General features: G+C 52.1%; 4 protein-coding genes across 7 annotated transcripts in view; 1 reads left to right on the top strand and 3 right to left on the bottom strand.

Annotated features, from left to right (window-relative positions):
* Positions 1–5,572, bottom strand: part of LOC114214329 (NXPE family member 3-like) — a 59,937-nt gene extending 54,365 nt beyond the window's left edge. The window contains exons 1-3 of one of the 3 annotated variants that reach the window (XM_088016677.1): positions 5,384–5,572; positions 4,894–5,236; positions 4,033–4,214 (exon numbers count right to left, since the gene is read on the bottom strand). The gene's annotated coding sequence lies outside the window, so the exon portion shown is untranslated. Of the gene's footprint in view, positions 1–4,032; positions 4,215–4,893 lie in introns of all 3 variants that reach the window. The other 2 variants (XM_028109879.2, XM_028109880.2) reach the window with 2 other exon arrangements.
* On the top strand, positions 5,041–9,291 carry LAMTOR4 (late endosomal/lysosomal adaptor, MAPK and MTOR activator 4). The gene is made up of 4 exons (XM_028109884.2): positions 5,041–5,924; positions 6,405–6,485; positions 8,475–8,592; positions 8,952–9,291. The coding sequence occupies exons 1-4, from the start codon at positions 5,922–5,924 to the stop codon at positions 9,047–9,049; spliced, it is 300 nt and encodes a 99-aa protein (XP_027965685.1). The 5' UTR covers positions 5,041–5,921; the 3' UTR covers positions 9,050–9,291.
* Positions 8,306–13,998, bottom strand: TRAPPC14 (trafficking protein particle complex subunit 14). 2 transcript variants are annotated; one of them, XM_028109877.2, is made up of 11 exons: positions 13,388–13,998; positions 13,084–13,179; positions 12,855–12,984; positions 12,600–12,686; positions 12,315–12,435; positions 12,063–12,210; positions 11,848–11,930; positions 11,598–11,761; positions 10,882–11,036; positions 10,457–10,650; positions 8,306–10,343 (listed from the first exon to the last, which is right to left on the bottom strand). In XM_028109877.2, the coding sequence occupies exons 1-11, from the start codon at positions 13,796–13,798 to the stop codon at positions 10,190–10,192; spliced, it is 1,743 nt and encodes a 580-aa protein (XP_027965678.1). In that variant the 5' UTR covers positions 13,799–13,998; the 3' UTR covers positions 8,306–10,189. The 2 variants fall into 2 exon arrangements, with proteins under 2 accessions (XP_027965678.1, XP_027965679.1); XM_028109878.2 differs by lacking the exon at positions 12,600–12,686.
* A 201-nt stretch (positions 13,999–14,199) lies between these two features.
* Positions 14,200–18,550, bottom strand: GAL3ST4 (galactose-3-O-sulfotransferase 4). Its single transcript, XM_028109881.2, has 3 exons — positions 18,319–18,550; positions 17,836–18,139; positions 14,200–15,651 (listed from the first exon to the last, which is right to left on the bottom strand). The coding sequence occupies exons 1-3, from the start codon at positions 18,441–18,443 to the stop codon at positions 14,617–14,619; spliced, it is 1,464 nt and encodes a 487-aa protein (XP_027965682.1). The 5' UTR covers positions 18,444–18,550; the 3' UTR covers positions 14,200–14,616.
* Between the last annotated feature and the right edge of the window lie 1,903 nt (positions 18,551–20,453).

Below are 20,453 nucleotides of genomic sequence, written 5' to 3'. Positions count from 1 at the left end.
TTCCCCCCTCTTTTCTATGTCATTCCTATCAGCATACAGCTATGCTTTTATTCTCTTATTTTGATAAAACCCTCCCTTGACCCCACTGATGACCGAGGTCTGTTCTGATCACTGATGTATCTGGCCCTTCTACCAGCTATTGCCCCATTTCTTCGATCCCTTTGCAGTAAAACTTTTAAAAGTAGATGACTTTACTCAGTGTCATTGATTTCTCCACTCCCATTCTCTATTAATCTTGTTATAATCAGACTTTGTTGTGACCATTCCACTGACACTGCCCTTCTTGAAGTTATCAATGACCTTTATAGTACATAATCCAACAATGAGTCACCTGCTGAAGGTTCTCAAGCACCTATTAGCAGTGTCTGCACCAGCTGGTCACCTCCTTCCTGATACATGCTCTTCACTTGTTTTCCAGGACACCTCACTTTCCCGGTTTCCTCTGACCTCACCGATTGTTCCTTCTCAGACTTCTCAGCTGATTTCTTCTCTTCTTACAACCTCTTGATGTTGACATGGCCCAGGGAGCAGACCCTGATTCTCTTGTCTATTTACACTTACTCCCTTGTTGAGCTCATCCAGTCTCGTGGCTTTAAGGACCATCCATTTACCAATAGCTCCCAAATTTATATTTCTAGCACAGAACTCTTTCCTGAATTCCAGACTCATAACTACCTACTCAAAATCTCCACTTGCATACATAACAGATAGATGTGGGGAAAAATGAACTCTATTTCCACCACCACCAACTGCCCTCTAAATAAACTACTCTATCCTTAGCTTTTCCCATCTAAGTTGATGATAATGCCATCCTTCCAGGGCCTCAGGGCAAAAACAAAATCATTCTTATTGCTTTGTTTTTTTTCTTATATCCTACATTCAGTGCATCAGGAAATCTTATTGGTTTTACCTTCAAAATGTATTTATAATCTTACTACCTCTCAATATCTCCACTACCACCACCCTGGTCTATGTCACCATAATCTCTTACCTAATTGGTCTTGTTGCTTCCACACTTACCTTCCTCCAGTCTTTTCTCAACATAACAGCCAGAATGATCCTTTTAATAATGAGATCATGTTATTTCTCTGTTTAAACTCCCTGGTGACTCCCTATTTCACTCAGTATGCATTCTCAACAGGAGCAATATCATCTCCAAGGGGATGAAAGCTGTTTCGTAGGGGTCAGGGGGTAAAAAAAAATTTTGGATATTACAATGGTTTGTGGCCCTCTGAAGGCCACAGTACATAAACAAATATGAGTTATGTCTACGGTATTAAAATTTTATGAGAGGGTAGCAATTAGGAAATGAAATCCAAAGAGTCTCCTAAGGGGCATAATAATGGGCGGGGGGAGAGGTTGACAACAACTAAGAGGAAAAACCAAATTCCTACACAGCTGTACATCATCTGGCCTCCATTACCTCCCTGAACTTTTCTCCTACTACTCTCCCCTTGATCCTTCAGTTTCAGCCACATTGGCTTTTTTGCTGATTCTCAAGTATATCAGTCATGCACATTCATACACACACACACTCTGAGCCTTTGTGATAGTTACCTCTGCCATGGATACTCTCTCCCAGGTTTCCTCCAGGTTGACTCCCTCACCTCCTTTCAGTCTTTGCCTGAGTCTTCTCAACGTCTCCTCAGAGAGACCTACCATGACCACCCTATTTAATACTGTAGCATGTCCCCTCTTACCTCCACAGTCTGGCCCCCATTTACCTTGATGATTTTTTCCCCATATCACTTATCATCTTCTGACACACTACTTAATTTTCCTTTTATCTGTATTGTTTGTTTTCTGTCTCCATCCACTAGAGTATAAGCTCCATGAGGGTAGACATCTTTGTTCTACCCACTGCCTCTAGAACAGGGGCTGCCATAGAGTCGTAGCTTTCAATAATGAATGAATTCATCCCTTCTAGCCCTAGAGGAAAAATTTAAATCCTAGAAGGAATTATAACTTCAGTTGAGTGTGAATCTATAACTGGAAAAAAAGTATGAGGCCAGGGCTGAGGATGTGACTCATGACCACATTATTAATTCTGTCTGGGACCCCCTCCTTCAGGTCATAAAAATAACTAGAAATTCAGGCGTGTTAAAGCTGTATCTGGAGCCTAGCCCAGGTGGAGAGGGACTTTCTGCCTGGGCTTCACATTCACGAAAGCCTCAAATGTAGGTTTTGAATGTTCCCTCTAAAGGGGGTTGGTTATATATTCAGCCAGAGACATGCCCACAAGAAAGGAAGGAGACTTTTCAGATTACAACTTAACTGGTGTCTCATTACAGCATCCTGCCTCACAGATTAACTCTGTAAACCTGGCAATTATTGTAGGACTGTCAAAATCATAAAGTTTTGTAATATCTCTGTGTTAAAAGCATTCATTTGTTAAATGGAACCATTTCAATCGTGCCATAATTTTGGAACCCTGTTTTTGCTTCTTTTTGGTTTTTCACATACTACTAAATTTGAGAAATGAGGTGGCCTGAGCTTTGAGAGAGCCTGTGTATGTTAGATGGGCTTTGTCACCTCTTGGCCACAGAGAACCAAGGAAGTGGACTCTCCAACATTACATGGGCTCCCAGCACTCACAGGCTGCCAGGCCCCAGACACTCAAATGCCTCCTCCCCCTCTGGCTCACCAGTGCTTCCCCCAAGATATGCACTTACAAAGCACATTCCTTCCCCTTTGCTCAGTTATCCCATAATACTCCTGGTTGGAGGCAGGGGAAAACCAGTGGGAAAGGATTACCCACAACTACAGGCCCAGGTATGCATGCTGCCACAGAGACCATCACAGCAAAGGGGCACCCACCCTCTTTGGGTTTTGTGGCTGTGATGGTTCATTTTATGTGTCAACTTGGCTAGGCTACGGGACCCAGTGGTTTGGTCAAACAACAGTCTAAATTACATACAACCATCTACAGAGTTCCCAACCCCCACTCTGCCTTTCCTGGCTCTTAACCCTGAAACATCCATTCAACCAGCACTTTTTGAAGGGTAATAGTCATTACGTATGAAAATAAAATGTTGAAAACATCACAGCCCTGACCCCTGTACTGCTCAGCTTGTAAGTGAGCTATGCAGGCAAACAAAGAGTAGCAGTGAAGTGCAATAAGTGCTACACTAGAGATATGAGCCCCTTAGATCCTGGTGGGACAGAGTATGTATGTTGGGAGGGGTCAAGTTGGGGGAAAATAAAGGAATGTGTAGTTTCCAGGCACTTCCCAAAGTCCCAACCTCCAAATATCATCAAAATAGGGATCCGGGTCAATATGTGAATTTGGGGATGGGGACACATAAGCATTCAGACTATAGCAATTATCAATAAATACTTTGAAACCCTTTGTATCTCTTTCTATCCCATCCCCCTCTCAATCCCAGAAGTAACCACTATTCCAATTTTTAAAAATCATTCCCTTGATCTTTATCGTTTTGAGATAGGTAGATAGATAACATCTCCAGTTCCAAGAAGAGTGTCTGGTACACAGAAGGTGCTCAATAAACACTGGTTGAATGAAAGAATGAGAAACTTTGCTCACTACATAAGTAGTATGATTTGTGAAGATGAAACAATTCTGATGATGGCTGATGAGCATTGTCCTGTGAAGGGCTCCTCTGTGTCAAGTAAAATAAAAACAGGGAATTTCTGAGGTAAACTTAAATGTAGCTTTAAAAAGTAACAATAACTGTAGTTGGCTGATGGAGCACTGGGAAAAGCATCAGACTCAGCGCCAGCAAACTTAGACTGGAATCTGGCTCTGCCACTTGCCAGCTCGTGTGCCTGTGAGCAGGGCTCAACCTCTCTTAAATTTGCACTTCCTCATCCGCAAAACGGGGATACTATTACAATGTGGCTAATAAGAGGGATAGGTAAGTGTATGGATAAAAATGCTCTGAAGAGTGAGTTAAAGAAAATGATGCTACGAAGTGTCATCAATATTTAAGGCCAACAGGAGCCTTTGCAAATTAAGCATCTCCACATAACATTGTCTCTACATCCTCCTCCCAACTTATGTTATAAACATACCTTATTTTGGGGCATCTGGGTAGTTCAGTGGGTTAGGCATCCATCTCTTGATTTTGGCTCAGGTCATTATCTCACGGTTGTGGGATTGAGCCCCGTGTTGGGCTCTGTGCTCAATGTGGAGCCTCTTGGGATTCTGTCTCCCTCTGCTCCTCTTCCCCCACTCGTGTGCGCACTCTCTTTCTCTAAAAAAAACCCAAACATACTTCATTAAAAAAAGACATCCATCTTCTCTAATGAAACTTCTCCTCAAGCAACAGTACTTAGTTTTATTTTATTGAGATATAATTCACATACCGTAACATTCATTGTTTTAAAGTGTGCAATTCAGTGGTTTTACTACATTTAGAGTCTGTGTAACTGTCATCACTCTATCATCCGAGAACATTTTCATCACCAATTAGGAGTCGCTCCCCATTTCCCCCACCTCTCAGCCCCTGGCAACCACTGATCTGCTTCTTGTTTCTATGGATTTGCCTAGACATCTCACATAAATAGAATCATACTCCGTGTGGCCTTGGTATCTGATGGCTTTCACTTGGCGTAATGTTTTCAAGGTTTATCCATGTTGTAGGACTTACCAATACTTCATTCCTTTTTACAGCCGGATGAGAGTCCGTTGTATGGATATACCACTGTTTTTGTTTTTGTATTTTTTTAAGATTTTTATTTGACAGAGAGAGACACAGCGAGAGAGGGAACACAGGCAGGGGGAGTGGGAGAGGGAGAGGCAGGCTTCCCGCGGAGCAGGGAGCCCGATGCGGGGCTCGATCCCAGGACCCTGGGATCATGACCTGAGCCGAAGGCAGACGCTTAACGACTGAGCCACCCAGGCGCCCCTGGATATACCACTGTTTTATTTACCTGTTGCTGAGTTTATGGATATTTAGGTGGTTTCCATCCTTGGGCTATTATGACCAACGCTGCTATGAACATAGGTGTGCAAGTGTTTTGGGTGGACATGTTTCCAATTCTCTCGAGTCCATCTAGGAGTGGAGCTGCTCCTAGAATAACTCTAGTTGAATTTTTCCAGGAACCGCTGATGGGTTTTCCACAGCAGCTGCAGCATTTCACAGCCCCATCAGCACTGCACGAGGACGCCAATTTCTCCACACCTTCACCAACGAGTACTTATTACTTCTAGAATCAACCTTCAATTTATCTCACCAACACTTTCTCAGTCACATTGGTATTGTGGGTCTGGAAACTATTTAAATTAAAACAAAAGTTTTCGAGGTGACACTCAGGTATTAAGAAAACGACTTCAGGATACTGTTTCTAATTTTTCCGGGCAGAGAATATTCAGCTTCGCCGCTGCCTCGCCTGAGGGGAGGAGGCGGGGGACTCGACTCACCGTCACAACGTTCCTCACAGAATCCCGGGAGGAAAAGCCATTTTGGGAACAAATCCCTGTCTTAAGGGGGATAGTTTCCTGGAGTAGGGATAAGAGTAGCCTTTGATTAGCTCTTCACGGGCATTTCACGTCACTTCACTTTATTCTCTGACTTGTAGCGCAGTTTCGCCTAAAGGGACTGTCCGCCCCTCTGCGCGCAGGCGCACACCCTCAGCCCGCCCTCCTCCCTCCGGTCCTGCCCCTCCAGGCCCCTCCCTCAGCCGACACGCCCCCTCCCCTAGAGCTCTGGGGCTGAGGGGCGGGGAGAGGGCTGTGAAGGAGGGCCTGCGGCCAATCCGCTTGCTTCTTCGGGAAGCGGCGCTCCGCACTGGTAGATTAAGGCTAATGATGTACTCGTGTTCCAATCCACACTTTGGGGGCGGAGCTAAAATCGTGAGGCGCAAAGCTGGAGGGGACAGCCCGGTGGAAGCACGTGACCTGGGTCTGGAGCCGGAAGCTACCTATCTGATAAGGAGCGCCCCCAGCACCTAAGGCTGCGATGGTGAGTGAGGACGCATGCGCGGGAGTACGCGCTAGGGGTTCTGCATCCCTGTTCCCCAATCTCTTCGGTTCCCCCCACTTGGGCCTGTACTCCGCCCTTACCTCCTATCCACCCCGGGACGCAGAGAGAATGGAGATGGGAGGGGAGGCGACGTAGAGGGTTGAAGAGGGATCCGTGCGAGGGTGTATGGGCGCTGGGGAGTAGTCTGCGGGGGTGGGGCGGCCCACCGGGGGAATTGGAGATGGGGCGGGGGGGGCGGGATGGGAACAGTGTAGCTGTGGAGGCCAGGGGAGCCCAGGCTCAGAGGGTGAGAAGGTGGGAAGCTCAGCATGATCAGTGTTGAAGGCTTTGTAGAGCAAAGAGGGTCTGGGGAAAGAGAAGGTTTGGGGGTGCCTTGTCAAGGGAGACTTGGGGTTGCAAGTGAAGGGCATCTAGGGCAATCCTGGCATGCTTCTCACTAATTGCATCTTTACCTACTAGACTTCTGCACTGACCCAGGGGCTGGAGCGAATCCCAGACCAGCTTGGCTACCTGGTGCTGAGTGAAGGCGCAGTGCTGGCGGTGCGTTCTGGGCAAGGGAGGGGGTCCACTAAGGACACATGGCCCCGTGATCCCTTTTAACATCGCCCGGTTTAGCCTAAGTTGTCTGTATTCTAGGTCTTAGCTATCATGCTTGGCAGATAGTAAGCTTTCAGTAACTAATCAAATAAATCCTGGAATCATAGTCTGGTAACTTCTGAGTTAAAAGAGGTTTAATGACTTTAACAAAGACAACTAATTATAGGATTGTTGATAACTGATATTATCCAAGTTTTTTCGAATATGTCTTTATTTGGTATTTAAGAGGCTTTGAATTTTGTTTCATAATACAATATAGTGTTAAACTCTCTAGAAGTTTTTAGTGGAGCTGGAGAGACAAGGCTTAAGGATAAAAGTTGAAAGCAATGCAAGTGGTAAAGACTAGTGAAGGAGACCAGAAAATGAAGGATTCAACCCTTGTGTTATAACTTACATTATAACAAGGAGACTCTTGTGTTATAACTTACATTATAACAAGGAGACTTCAGCTGGGCTTAAAGGATGGATGGTTGTGAACAGGCAGAAAAGGAGAGTACTCAGGGTTGGAGTGGTAGGTTTGTGTTGAAAAGATTTGGAAAGGTTTGGAAGAAGATATGGTAAGGAAGGATCTCATTGTGGAGGACTTTCAAGGCTGGGTTGACACATTCGGGTTAATCTTGAGGGTAATGGGAGCTTTGAAGGGTTTTGAACAGAAATGTGAGCTAAGGAAATAGTTGAGCAAAATTATTCTATTAGGTGTGAAGACAGCTGGAAGGGGTGGGATTCAGAAGTAGGGGGAACTGCTGCGAAAATCTAGGTATGAGACAGGTCTGGTGGCAGTGAAGAGGAGCAAGGAGAGAAGACATTTTAAAGGAAGAATCAGTGTATCTTGGTAATGACTAGAGATAGGTATTAGAGGAGATACTTCATCTAGTAAGACTGAACCCAAGCCTAGAATGATGGTGCCTTAACAAACAGGAAATTAAGAAAGGAAGTTGATTGGGGAGGGGATGAGGTAAGAATTGTGATGACTTGACTTAAGACATTTTGATATAGAAGGGTAGCAGTTAGTATATATTGCCAGGAGCTGTTCTGAGCATCTCACCAATATCTCCGTGTAGTCCTCACAACGAGCCCATGGATAGGAACTTGTCCCAATTTACAGATGAGAAAACAGAGGTACAGAATGTCCAAGAGAGCAAAGGGCCTGAACATGACCTAGTTGGGAGGTCCATGTTGAGGAAGTTGGGAGAGGAAATTGAGACAGTCAGCAGAAAAGAGGAAGCCTAGGCCAGTCACATCACCCCCCAAGGGTTAGGTGGGAGGGAGAGGCTCAAGGACAAAGGGGGTGTTTGTTTATGTTTCCGATTCTGCAGACAGGGCAACAAGCAGAAAAACTGAGGAAAAGAGCTCTGGAGGGGTCCCTGAACCTGTCAGTGGTGGGTGGGCAGAGATGTTTGAGGATGGTTTTATCAGTCAGTGGGGAGAGAGGGAAAAACCAAGTTTCAGCGATTAGGAAAGAATGGTCAGTAAAGAAACGAATGAGAGGGCGCCTGGGTGGCTCAGTTGGTTGAGCGGCTGCCTTCGGCTCAGGTCATGGTCCTGGAGTCCCTGGACCGAGTCCCCGCATCGGGCTCCCTGCGCGGCAGGCAGTCTGCTTCTCCCTCTGACCCTCCCCCCTCATGTGCTCTCTCTCTCATTCTCTCTCTCAAATAAATAAATCAAATAAAAAAAAAAAAAAACGAACGAGAGTCACTGCTCAGTGGGCGAAGCCCCATTTTGTAAGGATGAGAAACAAGATGGCGTCAAGAGGGGCAACAATATCATAGGAAAGTTTCAGGTTTATTTTTCCAAAAATGGGGGTGACCTTAGGGGTACTGGAAAGTTGAGAGGGAGAGGTTACAAATGCTAGAGCCAGAGTGACTGTTATGGGATTCTTTGCCAATTCTTTTCCCTAATCTCTGCCATCCTTCCTCTTCCCTCTGCATGCAGTCATCTGGGGATCTAGAGAATGACGAGCAGGCAGCCAGTGCCATCTCTGAGCTGGTCAGTACAGCCTGTGGTTTCCGGCTGCACCACAGCACGAGCATACCCTTCAAGCGCCTGTCGGGTGAGCCTCAGCCCCTGCCCCCCTGGTGATGGTGGTGGGAGGGGGTGGGGGTTGCTCCCAGAGGCTTGTCTTCTCAGGGCTGGGGGGAGAAAACGGCTGTCTCCTGCCAACCTCCCACCATCTCCCCCTGGGGTCCCTGGTCCCTTTGGGATTCACCCTTGCATCAGAACTATGAGAAAGCAAGAGAGGGAGGGGGACATAATGGAACCCTCCTATCTTCAAATCTCTGAGCCTTGAACTATCGAATGCCTTTGGCTTTTGATCCCACCAGCTGTGTGACCCTGTAGAGGCCGTTGTACCCCACTAACTCTGTGCTCCCTTCCCTCTCCCGGGCGGGGGAAGGTGTGTCTCCTTTCCAGTCGTCTTTGGAGAACACACGCTGCTGGTGACCGTGTCAGGACAGAGGGTATTTGTGGTGAAGAGGCAGAACCGAGGCCGGGAGCCTGTTGACGTCTGAGCCTGCCAGAGGGCAAGGGGCAGAGGTGGATTGGGTCCATGGGCCTCTGTGATGAGGAAGACGCAAACCTCCTCCACCTCTTTCTTGGCTTGCTGTTAGAACTAAGGCTTTCTCCTCACCCACTTCCCCACCCCTACCTGGAAGGGCAGAGGCTTGGGAACTTTGCACTGTGTCAAGGAGAGTGAGGGCAGGGGGATCTCCCTCTTCCCTCCCTCCCTCCTAATAAACATGAGTCTGATGTTCCCAGGCCCAGGGATGTGTGTATGAGAGGGTGTGACGGGGGGGGGGGGGGTACACCCTAAGTCTGTCTTCTGTCTTCAAGGGAGATAGTCGTGTATGTGGGCCCAGAGGAGTGGGGCAAAGCACCTGGGCACGTAAAACTGGCAATTAGAGAATAGTATGGTAGGAAGGGAGCTGAGGGGAGCTACTTGGTGTGCATGCTGAAGGGAACCACTCCAAGCCCCTGGGGCCTCTACTCCTGCCGCCAACACACAGACGAAAGTCATTCTTCTCCCTCCTGAACAGGCATTTAATAGTCTTATCTCAGTTGGAAGCAGTAGTTGGAGAATAAGTTCCCGGAACAGACAGATGGAAAAAAAAAAAAGAAAGAAAAGAAAACCCCACACAACTTAAAGTGCTTCAGGCTGCAAACGTAAACATGAGGGGCAGGAGGAGGCCACCTGGCTATCTCCCCTTTCCCCTGAGACAGGAGGGTCATTGTCAGGGTCCCTTTACCATCACCACCCTCTAATCTCAGCCCTGCGGGTGGGTGGGAGGGAGGGAGGGAATGTCAGAGGCAGGAGGGACAACTTAATAGGAACAAGGAATACACTTTGTAAACTTAGAACCAGGGTACAGGGCGGGGGGCAAGGGAGCTCTTGGAGCCCCTGCCCTGGCCTCGGGGTGGGGCCAGCCCCCCCAGGGAGTCGGAGAAATACTGTTGGCTTAGTGCTGTAGCCATACCCGCCCGTTTCACAGCTTCTTTCCTCGTCCCTCATCAGCAGACACAGACAGGCGGCCCTATTGGGCCTCCTCATCCACGGTGGGAGGCATCCCAGGGGAGGCAGAGTCTGCAGCGAGGACCCCATCCAGGGGCTTTCGGTTTCTGGGAGTGTAAGAGGGAGGAGAGCCTGCACGGTGCTACTTGACAGGCTCCACCACCAGGACCTTGCACTCACGCTTGGCAATCTTGTCCAGAGAAAGCACAGCCTTGTCCGGGGGCAGGTAGAGGGGGCGGCCCACAGGGGAGGCCACAGGGGGCGTGATGGCCCTGCGCTCCATCACGCTGCCCGACCTGGGGGAAGGCAGAGGCTATGGGCTCCGGTCGGACCCCGGGGACCCTTTGGGCTCCCGCTCCAACTCCGGCCTCTCCTGAGTCCAGTGGCCCCCCCTCCCACATGTCCATACCTCATGAGGTGGCTGCGGGAGGGCTGTTGGTGAGAGAAGGACTGAGAGCGACCCAGGCTGGCCTGGTGTCGCTCCACCAGGTCCCGGACAGCAGGGCTGCTGGGGCTGCTCTTTCGAGAGAGGGGCCGGGCCTCGGGCGGAGGGTGGGACACACTGGCTGTGAACTGCAGCTTCAGTTTCATGTGCTGGCTCAGCTGGAGCGGGGAGACACAAGTCAGCATTCCAGCTTGGCCTCCAGGCCCCAACCTTCCTTTCCAATCAAGTTCCCCACTTGCCCCGCCAGTGTGGGATTGAAGTTGCACCTTGCCTCCACCCCCGCTGTTTAGTACCACCCGTGGTGTTTCGTCCACAGAGGCTGGTGGCTGACTCCTCCCAACCGACACTCTGCATAGCCCATCACACAGTCCAGCCCCTCCCCAGCCCACCTCGAAGAGCCCCGTCCTCAGAGCCTGGAAGGCCACACTGAAGGTGAGCGCGCTGCCCTTCCGGGAAAAGCCCAGGTTGTTGAGGGGCGTGTGGCACACAACGGAGTCCAGGGCTGCCTGCATGGCCCGGCGCTCCTCCTCACACAGCTGCTTTCCTGGAGGGGCGGGGGGGGGGGGGATGACACAGAAACAGCCACCACTAAACACATCTGTACGGTGCTCCTCTGTTCGCACAGGGCTCTCATGAGCACAGTCTCATTTGATCCTCAGAGCCCCTCTGTGCGGCAAACTGAGTATGTGTCATCTTTTGCTGAACTTTATAAATAACAACAGCTAATACTTACTGTGTGCTGAAGTCTATTCTAACCGTTTCACTTATGTTAACCATTAAATCACCATAACAACCCCATGAGATATTATTTCCCCCATTTTAGAGAAGAGGGATCGGAGTGAGGCTCAGAGAGATTAAGTAACCTACCTAAGGTCACACAGCTAGTTAATGGCAGAGGTAGAAATCAAATATACCGGGGAGCCCAGACCCAGGGTCAATGCCCTTAAAATCCCTGTCCTGCTGCTTCTGTAAGCTTTCCATTGGTGACACTGTGGAGACCACCATGGTACAAAGCCAAGGTAGCCTGCCACAAGCCACCCACCTCCATGACTTCCTTTCCCCTCCTCTTTTGGGACAAGGTCCCAGAGCCTGACAGCCCACCTACCAGCCTGTGCGTGCTCTGGGGTCCACACAAGCCTCACAGCAAGGAAGTCTTGGAGATTGTTGAGCAGTGTGTAAGTGACCGTGAATCGCTCGTAAGTCCGAACGGGGGACTCACAAGAGGCAGTCATCACAAAGCATGGGCGGTCCAGGCGGATGCTGGGCAGGCTAGAAGCAGTGAGAGAGGGAAGCGGGGCGTGTGTTGCCAAATAGGTGAACAGGACGGTGCCCAGCGGGGAGTCCCACAAACTCACCGGTAGTGGGTGTAGATGCTCTGGGTGAAGGGCAGCTTTGGAGTAGACCACTGAATCACAGCGATCAGGGGAACTTCTAGGCCCTGTAGGAGAGACAAAAGGAAACACCCTGTGTATCTGAGGTCCCCTTCCATCTTTTGTCACCCCCTGGCCTTTCCCTCCCGCTGCTTTTTCTTAACCTTGCTCTTCCGAGCATACCAGCCTCTTACACTCACCTCCTTGGCCCCTTGAGGAGGTTGCTCACCCCCTCTCAGCTGAAACAGGAAGTTGTGTTCCTCCAGGGCACTAAGCGGGCAGGGGAAGCAGCCAGAGGTACCAGGCAGCCGGCAGAAGGAGCCCATGGAGACTTCCCCAGATTGATGACTAGTTCAGCAGAAAGAGGGACAGAGCTTGATCTTTTCATGCCAGAGCTCTTGGCCCTGCCCCCCTCCCCACTTTGCAGCCCTGCCCCCTCCCCAGGACCTCACCAGACATTGTCCACCAGCAGCACTGAGCCGTCGGGCATGACAGGTAGATAACTAGCATTGAAGTTTGGGAGAATACGGATATCCCAGATGGAAATTTCCTCCTGGGAGGAGCTGTTCAGCACTGTTGGAGGTAAGCAGCTCAGCTCAGCTAAGAGTACCTGGACCCCTCAAGCCCCGACTTTACCCCTCCAAAATTGGACCGATCCCCACCAGTGTGCCCAGAGTAACTGCCACCCAGTCAGTGCCCTTGCTGCTACCAAAGACCTGAGCCACAGATCTGCTCACCCTTGAGCACTGTCAAGTGTTTTCCAGCCACAGTGAACTGGCGGCATTTCAGAACCGGAGGGGGCAGCAGAGTCAGCAGGGTGCTCACTGCAGGAGAGGGCCCAGGCAAGAACTGATGAGCCGGGCAGAGACCTCACCTCCAACCCGCAGTTCTAATCTTACTCTGCTCCCCAGATCATGCACTTGCCAGTATTACCCCTCCACTCTGTCCCCCAAATTCCAGACTCCAGCGTTTCCTCTCTGCATTCTCCACACCTTGGGCCTTGAAAGCGCTCTGCTCCCCCCGGAAGGTCTCCCCCGGAGATCGGGTCTGCAGCAAGCGCAAGTAGCCTTGGTCTCTGACCTCTGGTGCCTCAACCTCCCGTTTCCACACAGTCACTACAATCTGAGCACAAAGGACACAGGACCTTGGTCAAGACGAGAGACAGCCACTTAGAAAGGGAGCCTGAATTAGGACAACAGCCCCACCCCTTGCCAATCTTACCTTGGCCTTAGGTGTCCCTGGGGGCAGCCTATCCAGTGAAACGGTGAGTGGGAAGATGACCTCGTCTGTGGACACAATTGGTTCCTCCACAGGCAGCTGGGGTTTGTGAAAGGAGTAAGAGGGCGGGAGGGTCAAAGAGGCAGCCTGCGGCGTTCCCTTTAAGATGTGATGTTCTCGGTTCTTCTTGGCCTCCGCTCTCCTCCGTCATCTGCCTCCTTCAGGCCCCCAGCGTCCATCCCCTCCAGTCTCTGGAGCCCAGCAAACCGCCCCTCCGCCCTGTGCCGTGTCACCCCAAGCTCCTCACCGTGGTCGCTCCCCCTGAGGTAGCAGGGCCCGGGCCGTGGGTGAGGAGGGGGCTGCAGCCTCGAAACAACGCCCCACCGCCAGGATCCCCGCCCCCTGGGGGTTCGGGATCCTGGTCTGCGGAGCCACCGCCCCCGGGCGCCCCGCCTCCGGCGCTGACCGAAGCCAGGGCGGCCAGGGCCGTTGCCAGTTCTGCCCAGGTCCCTCGGGAGCCCAAGCCCGGGCCGCCCCCGGCGCCGGACCCCGCGCCTCCCCGGCAGCGCAGCACCAGCAGGAAGCGGACAGTCTCCCCCAGGTAGAGATGGTTGCGCCGGGGCAGCGCCCGGTACCGGCCCGGGTCCCCCGCCAGCTCCGCGCGCGGCGGCAGCGGCACCGCCGGGAAATACATGGAGTAGTCACACTGGGACTCCATGGGGCGGCGAGGACGGCGCGGGCGGGGGGCGAGGGGGCCGCTGGGGCGGGGCCCGGGAGTTCCGACACCGAACGGGTGCTGCGCGCGGCCGGGCCGGCCCGGGAGACCAGCCGGGGCCGGGAACCGGGGCAACGAACCCGGAACCGAGACCCCGCAGGGCCGGAACCGGGCTGCTGGGCCGATTGACTGGCGAGAAACCGGAAGCGGAAAGGAAGGGGCGTGGCCTCCGAGGCCCCGGAATTTGTGGGTGACCGGACCGCTGTCGGGGTGGGGGGGGAGGCGGGTCCCGCTGGGGTTAGGCTGCAGTAAGAAGGGTTTACGGGAGACTACAAGACAGATTTCTTAGAGAAGAAATATTAATCCACTCCAACTACACTTCTCCCAGGAAGATGCAAAGCAAGTCAAAGGTTCAAATTATTTATTCAACAAACATTTCATAGTGAAATGAGCATAGTCCAGAACCAAATAATTCATAGAGAAATGGACGCATTATTCCAACCCACACGTTCCAAATTTTTTCTGGCTTACTCCATGATTTGCTCCTCCGGGGGCTCTTTGAGAGTGCTAGAGGGACCTGCCAGGGGGTTGGAAAGGGGAAGGGGCAAAATGGGCGGGGAGGGGGTACTGCAAGGAGCTGAATGCCTGGAATGCTTTGGCACAGGCTGGAAGACTTGGTCCCCACATCTGTGCAAAGTTTCATTCAACCTCCAGGGCACAAACATGCTTCCAGACGGAAGCAGAGTATGGCTGCCTCATACTCAATCATGTGTGCCGTCTAGCTTTGCTGCTCTTCAGCCTAAGACTTAGTGGTTTGATGCCTAGGGGGAGAGTATCCTTGAGGTCTTAAGGGGCAGAGAGACTGTTGGGGGAAACTGCTTGGCATCTAGCTTGTCCTTGTACTGTAGCTCAGGGGTAGCCAGACGCTCACACTCCTCCTGGTCTGCGAGGCTCAGTCCACTCCGAAGTACATAGCCCAAAACCTTACCTGACCCAAACTGGAAAGGGCGGAACCGTCGGTCAGTGATATATTTGGGGTCTAAAGCCTCACCCCCCTCTAGACAATGTTTAGCCAGGGCCTCTCGGCGAGCCCGGAGCTCTGCCACGGCACTCTCCAGTCGGCTCTGGCCATATTGATTTATTCGTGCCCACAGACTGTGGTTGAAGTGAACGTAGAGAACCCAGTCCAGGTGGTTCCAGGCTCGGGCCCGTGCAGTCAGCTGCCTGTCCTCAGCAGTCAGTCCACCATTGCTGACAGCGCCTCTGCCCTGCTCACCTCCAGCTTGGGCGTTGTGCATGAAGCCCACCACATCATCCAGACCCCAGCACAGGGCATCTGCCAGTAGAACCAATGACTCATCAAAGTACTCGGCCACCAAGACCAGATCAAAGACAGAGTCCAGCCAGGCCAGACTCCACTGGATGAAGGACGAAGATCCCAAATCTAAAGAGGAAGGGCTGGATATCTGGCTGTGACCACCAGCAACTGTGGGAGCAGGATGGGAGACAGCATTGGGATCCAGGGGATGGTGGGCTCGGGGGCCACTGCCAGAAGGCAAAACATTCAGCTGTGGGAAGCTGGGGTCTCTAGGTGGATGAGGATTACCTCTCTTGGTCTTCATCTCTGGGGGGAAGGGGAGACCAAAGTCAAACCAGAGCAAGTTGCGTGCATAGTGGTCCCCACGGGCCCCAGGTCGGTAGAAGGCTCGAGGATTGGCCAGGAAGGCAGCCAAGGATGGCGCCTTGCGGAAGGCCGATGAGGTGGATTTATAGTAGGAGAAAGCAGAGCGGGCCAGAGCTGCTGGGTCTCGGACAATGGAAAAGAAGAAGCTGTCAGAAGGCATGACCTGAAGTACCTGCGGAGGAGAGAAAACAGGCATAGGCAGAAAGAACTGGGCCAGGAAGGAACTAAGCAAGCCCATTGCCAGTGGATCCTCTAGACTCCTCAAACCTCCTTCTGGAAATTTCTGGGCTTTGCTGGAAACCCCCAGGTTCCTACACTAACACCTTGGGCAAGTTACTTAACATCTCTGAGACTCAATTTGCTCATCTGAAAAATGGGGATAACCATAGCTTCCCACTGATCATGAAGGTACACGAGATAAAGGGTATGAAGGAACCTGGAACATGGGAAGCTACTCAAGAACATTAATTTCTTTGGGCCTCTCGGTATGGCTTTGGTCAGTAAAATCTTTAAGAATCAAACTTTGTCTTCACTTCTCCAACAAAAACCTCTTAGGTGCCTATCCTGGGACTCTTGGTCACAGCTTCAAGAAAGGAACTGGTCTCAGGCCTCCTCTAGGTGGGGGTGTGGTGGGGAGTGGTCACTGGCAGCAAAGAGGGAGGAGAGGGACCAACCATAATGCTATCTCAAGTGTAGGCATCAGGTAGGCAGGCTAAGCCCAGTATGGCCAAAGGACAGGGTACTTCTGGGGTTCTTAGGCATCTTGGAAAATAAAGGACAGCCCTGGACTGGGCACTGGGGAGCTATGGACACTTGGTAGGGTGCTACCCTGAGGCCTGGGACATATGATTCTACTTCTCAGCAAGAAAGATGGTGGGAATTGGACTGAGCCACATCCTAGGATGGTCCTGCAGGCAGATCCACATCAGGACCCAGCCCCTGTGCTCCCCAGAGGGTTTCTGCCTCTGAATATGGCTTGTCACTAAACCTGACGCCCTCACACGTTGTCCTCCAATCTGCTCTGCTAATGTGGGCATGCCTGCAGAGCACAGCTTATAAACTGTCTCTTTGAAGGCAGGGAAGAACAGTACAGAGAATAGTCTGTGGCATCAGGTGAACCTGCAATAAGACCCAGTTTAGCCATTTACCAGTTGTATAACTTTAGACAAGTTATTGAACTTCTCAGAGCCATTGTCCCTCCATCTATAAATCTGGGTTAACACTTACCTTGAATGTGGAATTGCATGGAACATGGTAGGTACTCATTGAATGGTGATGACAATGAAGGTCAAAGGTCAAAAACCAGAGAAACCTGCCTGAAAGATCATTGTCATCACCTCACTCCCAGCAGTGACCCCTCGCTGCCCTTTAGATGATACTTATGACCCTCAGCTGCTTTCTCCAGCTGCAGCTTAAGAGGACACACACACACACACACACACACGACCACCACACCTTTGCTGATATTCTGCTCCCTCTAAAATACCTGGTATTCTTCTTACTACAAAGTTGTGTCCACCCTTTCCTTAAAAAACACTTCCCCAGAAAGCCCTGCTTCTTTTGGTGAATATTCTCTTCACAGTTCCAAATATAAACACAAATACACATGCACACATGCCAGGGAAGGCCCTTTGACTTGGGAGCAGATGGACCTGAGTTCAAATCCTAGCTCTGCTGCTTTCTGTTAAGGAGGCCAGTCACTTAGCCTCTCTGAAACCTGACCTCCTCATCTGTGTATGGAGACATTTATAATGCCTTTCTGGCAAGGTGATGGTAAGCTTAGTACCCAGCAGACAGTAAGTATTCAATAAAAGTTCCTTCCCTGTATATTTTCATTTGCACATTGATTTTGTTTGCCCAAGAGCTCTCAGGTTCCTGGGTGTGTATGGATGAGTACGTGAGTGCATGCACACATCATCCCCTTTAGAACCAGGGAGGAGGGGGTCAGGACCAGGCTAGGGCTTGGCATGTAGCTGATTCTCCGTATCTGGCAGAGGAAGATGGTCAGAAGGCAGTGGCTGAGCAAGGGCCCTGGTAATGTCAGTAGAAGGGGCCAAGAATGAGAGTCTGGGGGATCAGAGTTGTCAGGGCACTGATATCAGTGGGGTAAATTGGTCAAGGAAAGAGACTGGAAAGCTCTAGATGGGAGAAGGCAGGACTTTGGCTCCCAGAAACCACTAGGCAAGGGACAGCTGAGGAGAGGAGAACAGGAATCTCTGCGGTTCCCATGCCCAATTTTTGGGTGAAGGGGTACCTGGGAACCCCCCAGGCTTGGGGCCTCCTCCCCTGGTGGTCTTGGCCACAAGCCTAAGCCCACGTCTCTCCAATCCCACCCACCCCCTCTTACACCCCTCACCTCTTTCAGGTTGAACCTCATGTGATGACAGAGGATGTGGAAGGGGGCCTTGGTACCTCCACCCTGAGGGCGGTAGCCTTTGACCCGAGAGGCCTGGAAAAGCCTTGGGTAGCCGAACTGGTAGCGGGCAGGGAGGGCAAAGCGCAGCCTGTGTCGGTCCCCGTAGCGATGAAGCAGGTTCAGCACAGAGCTGCTCCCAGATTTATGCGTCTTCAGGAACACAAGTCGCTGCCGGGGCAGGCAGGATGAAACAGTCGATCCCGGGGATGGGGTCAAGGGCTGTCGGAGCTGCAGGCCTGGTAACCTGGGGAGAGATGGGAGGGGAATTTTCCTGTCCCTCACCAGCAGGTGGGTGCGCATCTTGTGGAGCAAGGACAGAGGACATGGAACCTTCTCAGAGTCCCCAGGAGTCACAGACCTAGGTGGCATGGGGCGGAGCAATGGGGGGCATCTATAAGGCATTGGGACAAGATGGGAACTCACCTCTTCTGGAAGGGCCCCCCCCAGAGCTGGAGGGCAAATCCGATGGTCATGAAGACTCCCAGAGCCACCCCCAGGCTCCGAGGCCCCCAGAGGCGCATGGTCCTGGTAGGAGACAGAGGGCCCATGTGGCACCGGTAAGGGTGATGCTAGCGAGGGACAGGGCAAGGGCCAGGCACAGAGGCAGAGACAGCTTGAGACAGCCGTGCAGCCGTGGAAGGCGCTGGTTCGAGATCGGGGGGTCATCCCCCAGGCCTGCTTGCAGCCCTGGTTGAGTCTGCCCCCTGAGTTAGCAGATTTTTGCCTCTGTCAGCGTCTAGAAGGGAAATGAGGGGGGAAGGAGGGGAGTCTAAGGAGAGGGTAGAGCCTTCTCTCCTGCTGCTGCCGCTCATTCCAGGAGTGGAAGCCTGTGGGGAGGGGCATGTGCTCTCTATACCCAGATCTTCCTGGTCATCCACAACTACTCCTTTCAGTTTCCCCGGCCCCCACCTGCAGTTTCTACCTGAGCCTCAGGGGTTTAGAAGGGGAGGGGAGAAAGGCAAGACCCTGTAGAAGGACCCATCCGCTCATGTGCCAGTGAGGTGGACATCGGCCGGCCCCTGGCTTCCTTGGCTTCCTCATGAGCTCCTCTGCCTGTGACAGATGGGAATGAAGAGCCCCATTCTGAGGCCACAAGGGGCATCCATAAGGAGGGAATGGGGGGTCAGACAGGGCACAGGCTACCGAACCCAGGGAGGTCAACTACAGGAACGACTTTGTCGTCATGAGTCGGGCATCTCTCGCCCCTTCTGGAGTGCTCTCAGCACAGGGCAGACCCCAGTGTGTGAAGAGCTGGGGGAGACGTGGGGTTACTGATGAGGCTTAGCTCCCTGGACACCCCCTACTCCCCCGTGCCGGTTTTCCAACTCCCTCTGCACCCAGAGGAGATCGAGAGGGTGGAGTTGGAGAGAGAGAAAAACTCTGCGACATAAAGATACCGAAAGATACAAAAATGGAGCTTCTGAGTTCCTTCCCAGGCCCCAGGTTCCTAATCAACTGGGAGTCTGGACTCACCCCTTCAGATCACAGCCGCAACCATGGGCCACAGCCCCTCCAACAAGCCCCGACAGCCCCTTTCTGGGACAAGCCAGGAATGACCCCAGGCAAGGAGAACCCACACTTGCTACCTAGAGACCCGCCCCCTCTGGCATCACCCCTCAAATCCCTCCCCCAACACAGCCCCCAGGATCCAGCCCCGCACCGGCCTCCCTCCTGTGTCCAGACTTCTAGTCCTTTCTCATCCATCTCTGTCTCCTCCCATTACCCCCATTCCAGCCCTCTGTCCCCTCCAGCTTTGGTGATTGCTCCGTCTGTCGCCAGCCCTTTGTTGGCCCCCTCGGGGGTTCTATGAACCCCCCAAGTCTCCTCCCACAAATTCAAGAGTCCCTCCACCGGCCGCGGCCTTGGCTTCACTTGCCCACTCACCAGGCCACCTGAGGAGCAGCAGGGAAATCGGGGTCTGGCCCTCCCGCCCGCCCCAGCCACCGCCCGGCTCGGCGCAGTGCTCAACTTTCCCCATAAACTTGCTCCGCGCCCAGGCTCCTCCCCCTCCCTCCCTTTGTCCCGCCAGTCCCTGCAGCTTGCTTGGGCTTTAATCGCGTCTCTGGGTCTCTCACTCCCGGCATCTTTCCTTCGTCAGGGCACCCAGCCCGCCCTTGGAAGACAGTACTTCTACCCACCCTCCTTTCACACTTAGGAATCAATTATACCTTTTCCTCTTAGCTTTCTGCAGAACAAAAGACTCATTCAGGCAACGGAAAGAAGGAAAGAGAAAATAACAGACGAGTTGAAAGCAGACATTGTTGAGGACCTGACAAGGTAGCCCCCAGCTGACACACAGAGAACAGCGGTCCCCACCCTGAAGGCAGGGGGCAGCGGTGTGGTAATAGTAAAGGCACCTCAGGTTCAGGAAGAATTTTGCCGGTCCCCACAATTCTCCCCACTTTACAGATGAAGGGGCTCAGACCCAGAGGGTGGACAGCTTGCCCAAACGGAATGACAGGGGGCAGGTTCCAAGAGAGGTCAGAAGCTTCTGCCGGGAGCCTGGGCTCAGGGAAGGATGCTAAAAGTCCAGAGTCACACACAGGGTTCAATACGTT

Source organism: Eumetopias jubatus, unplaced genomic scaffold (assembly GCF_037043125.1).
Source record: "Eumetopias jubatus isolate StellerSeaLion01/CBP00866 unplaced genomic scaffold, mEumJub1_p1.0 scaffold_12, whole genome shotgun sequence".
NCBI lineage: Eukaryota > Metazoa > Chordata > Mammalia > Carnivora > Otariidae > Eumetopias > Eumetopias jubatus.
This window is presented reverse-complemented; position numbering and strand designations above follow the sequence as displayed.

Excerpts from the sequence above, each read along its gene's own strand:
- LAMTOR4 (XM_028109884.2), top strand. Across the intron at positions 6,486-8,474 it reads GTGAAGGCGCAGTGCTGGCG|TCATCTGGGGATCTAGAGAA; the intron begins GTGCGTTCTGGG and ends CTCTGCATGCAG. Across the intron at positions 8,593-8,951 it reads ACCCTTCAAGCGCCTGTCGG|TCGTCTTTGGAGAACACACG; the intron begins GTGAGCCTCAGC and ends TCTCCTTTCCAG.
- TRAPPC14 (XM_028109877.2), bottom strand. The coding sequence starts at position 13,798 with ATGGAGTCCCAGTGTGACTACTCCATGTATTTCCCGGCGGTGCCGCTG. Across the intron at positions 11,931-12,062 it reads CTCCTCAAGGGGCCAAGGAG|GGCCTAGAAGTTCCCCTGAT; the intron begins GTGAGTGTAAGA and ends TCTCTCCTACAG. Across the intron at positions 10,651-10,881 it reads TGAGGACGGGGCTCTTCGAG|CTGAGCCAGCACATGAAACT; the intron begins GTGGGCTGGGGA and ends TCCCCGCTCCAG.
- GAL3ST4 (XM_028109881.2), bottom strand. The coding sequence starts at position 18,443 with ATGGGCCCTCTGTCTCCTACCAGGACCATGCGCCTCTGGGGGCCTCGG. Across the intron at positions 18,140-18,318 it reads GGGGGGCCCTTCCAGAAGAG|GTTACCAGGCCTGCAGCTCC; the intron begins GTGAGTTCCCAT and ends ATCTCTCCCCAG. Across the intron at positions 15,652-17,835 it reads TGAGGTTCAACCTGAAAGAG|GTACTTCAGGTCATGCCTTC; the intron begins GTGAGGGGTGTA and ends TCTCCTCCGCAG.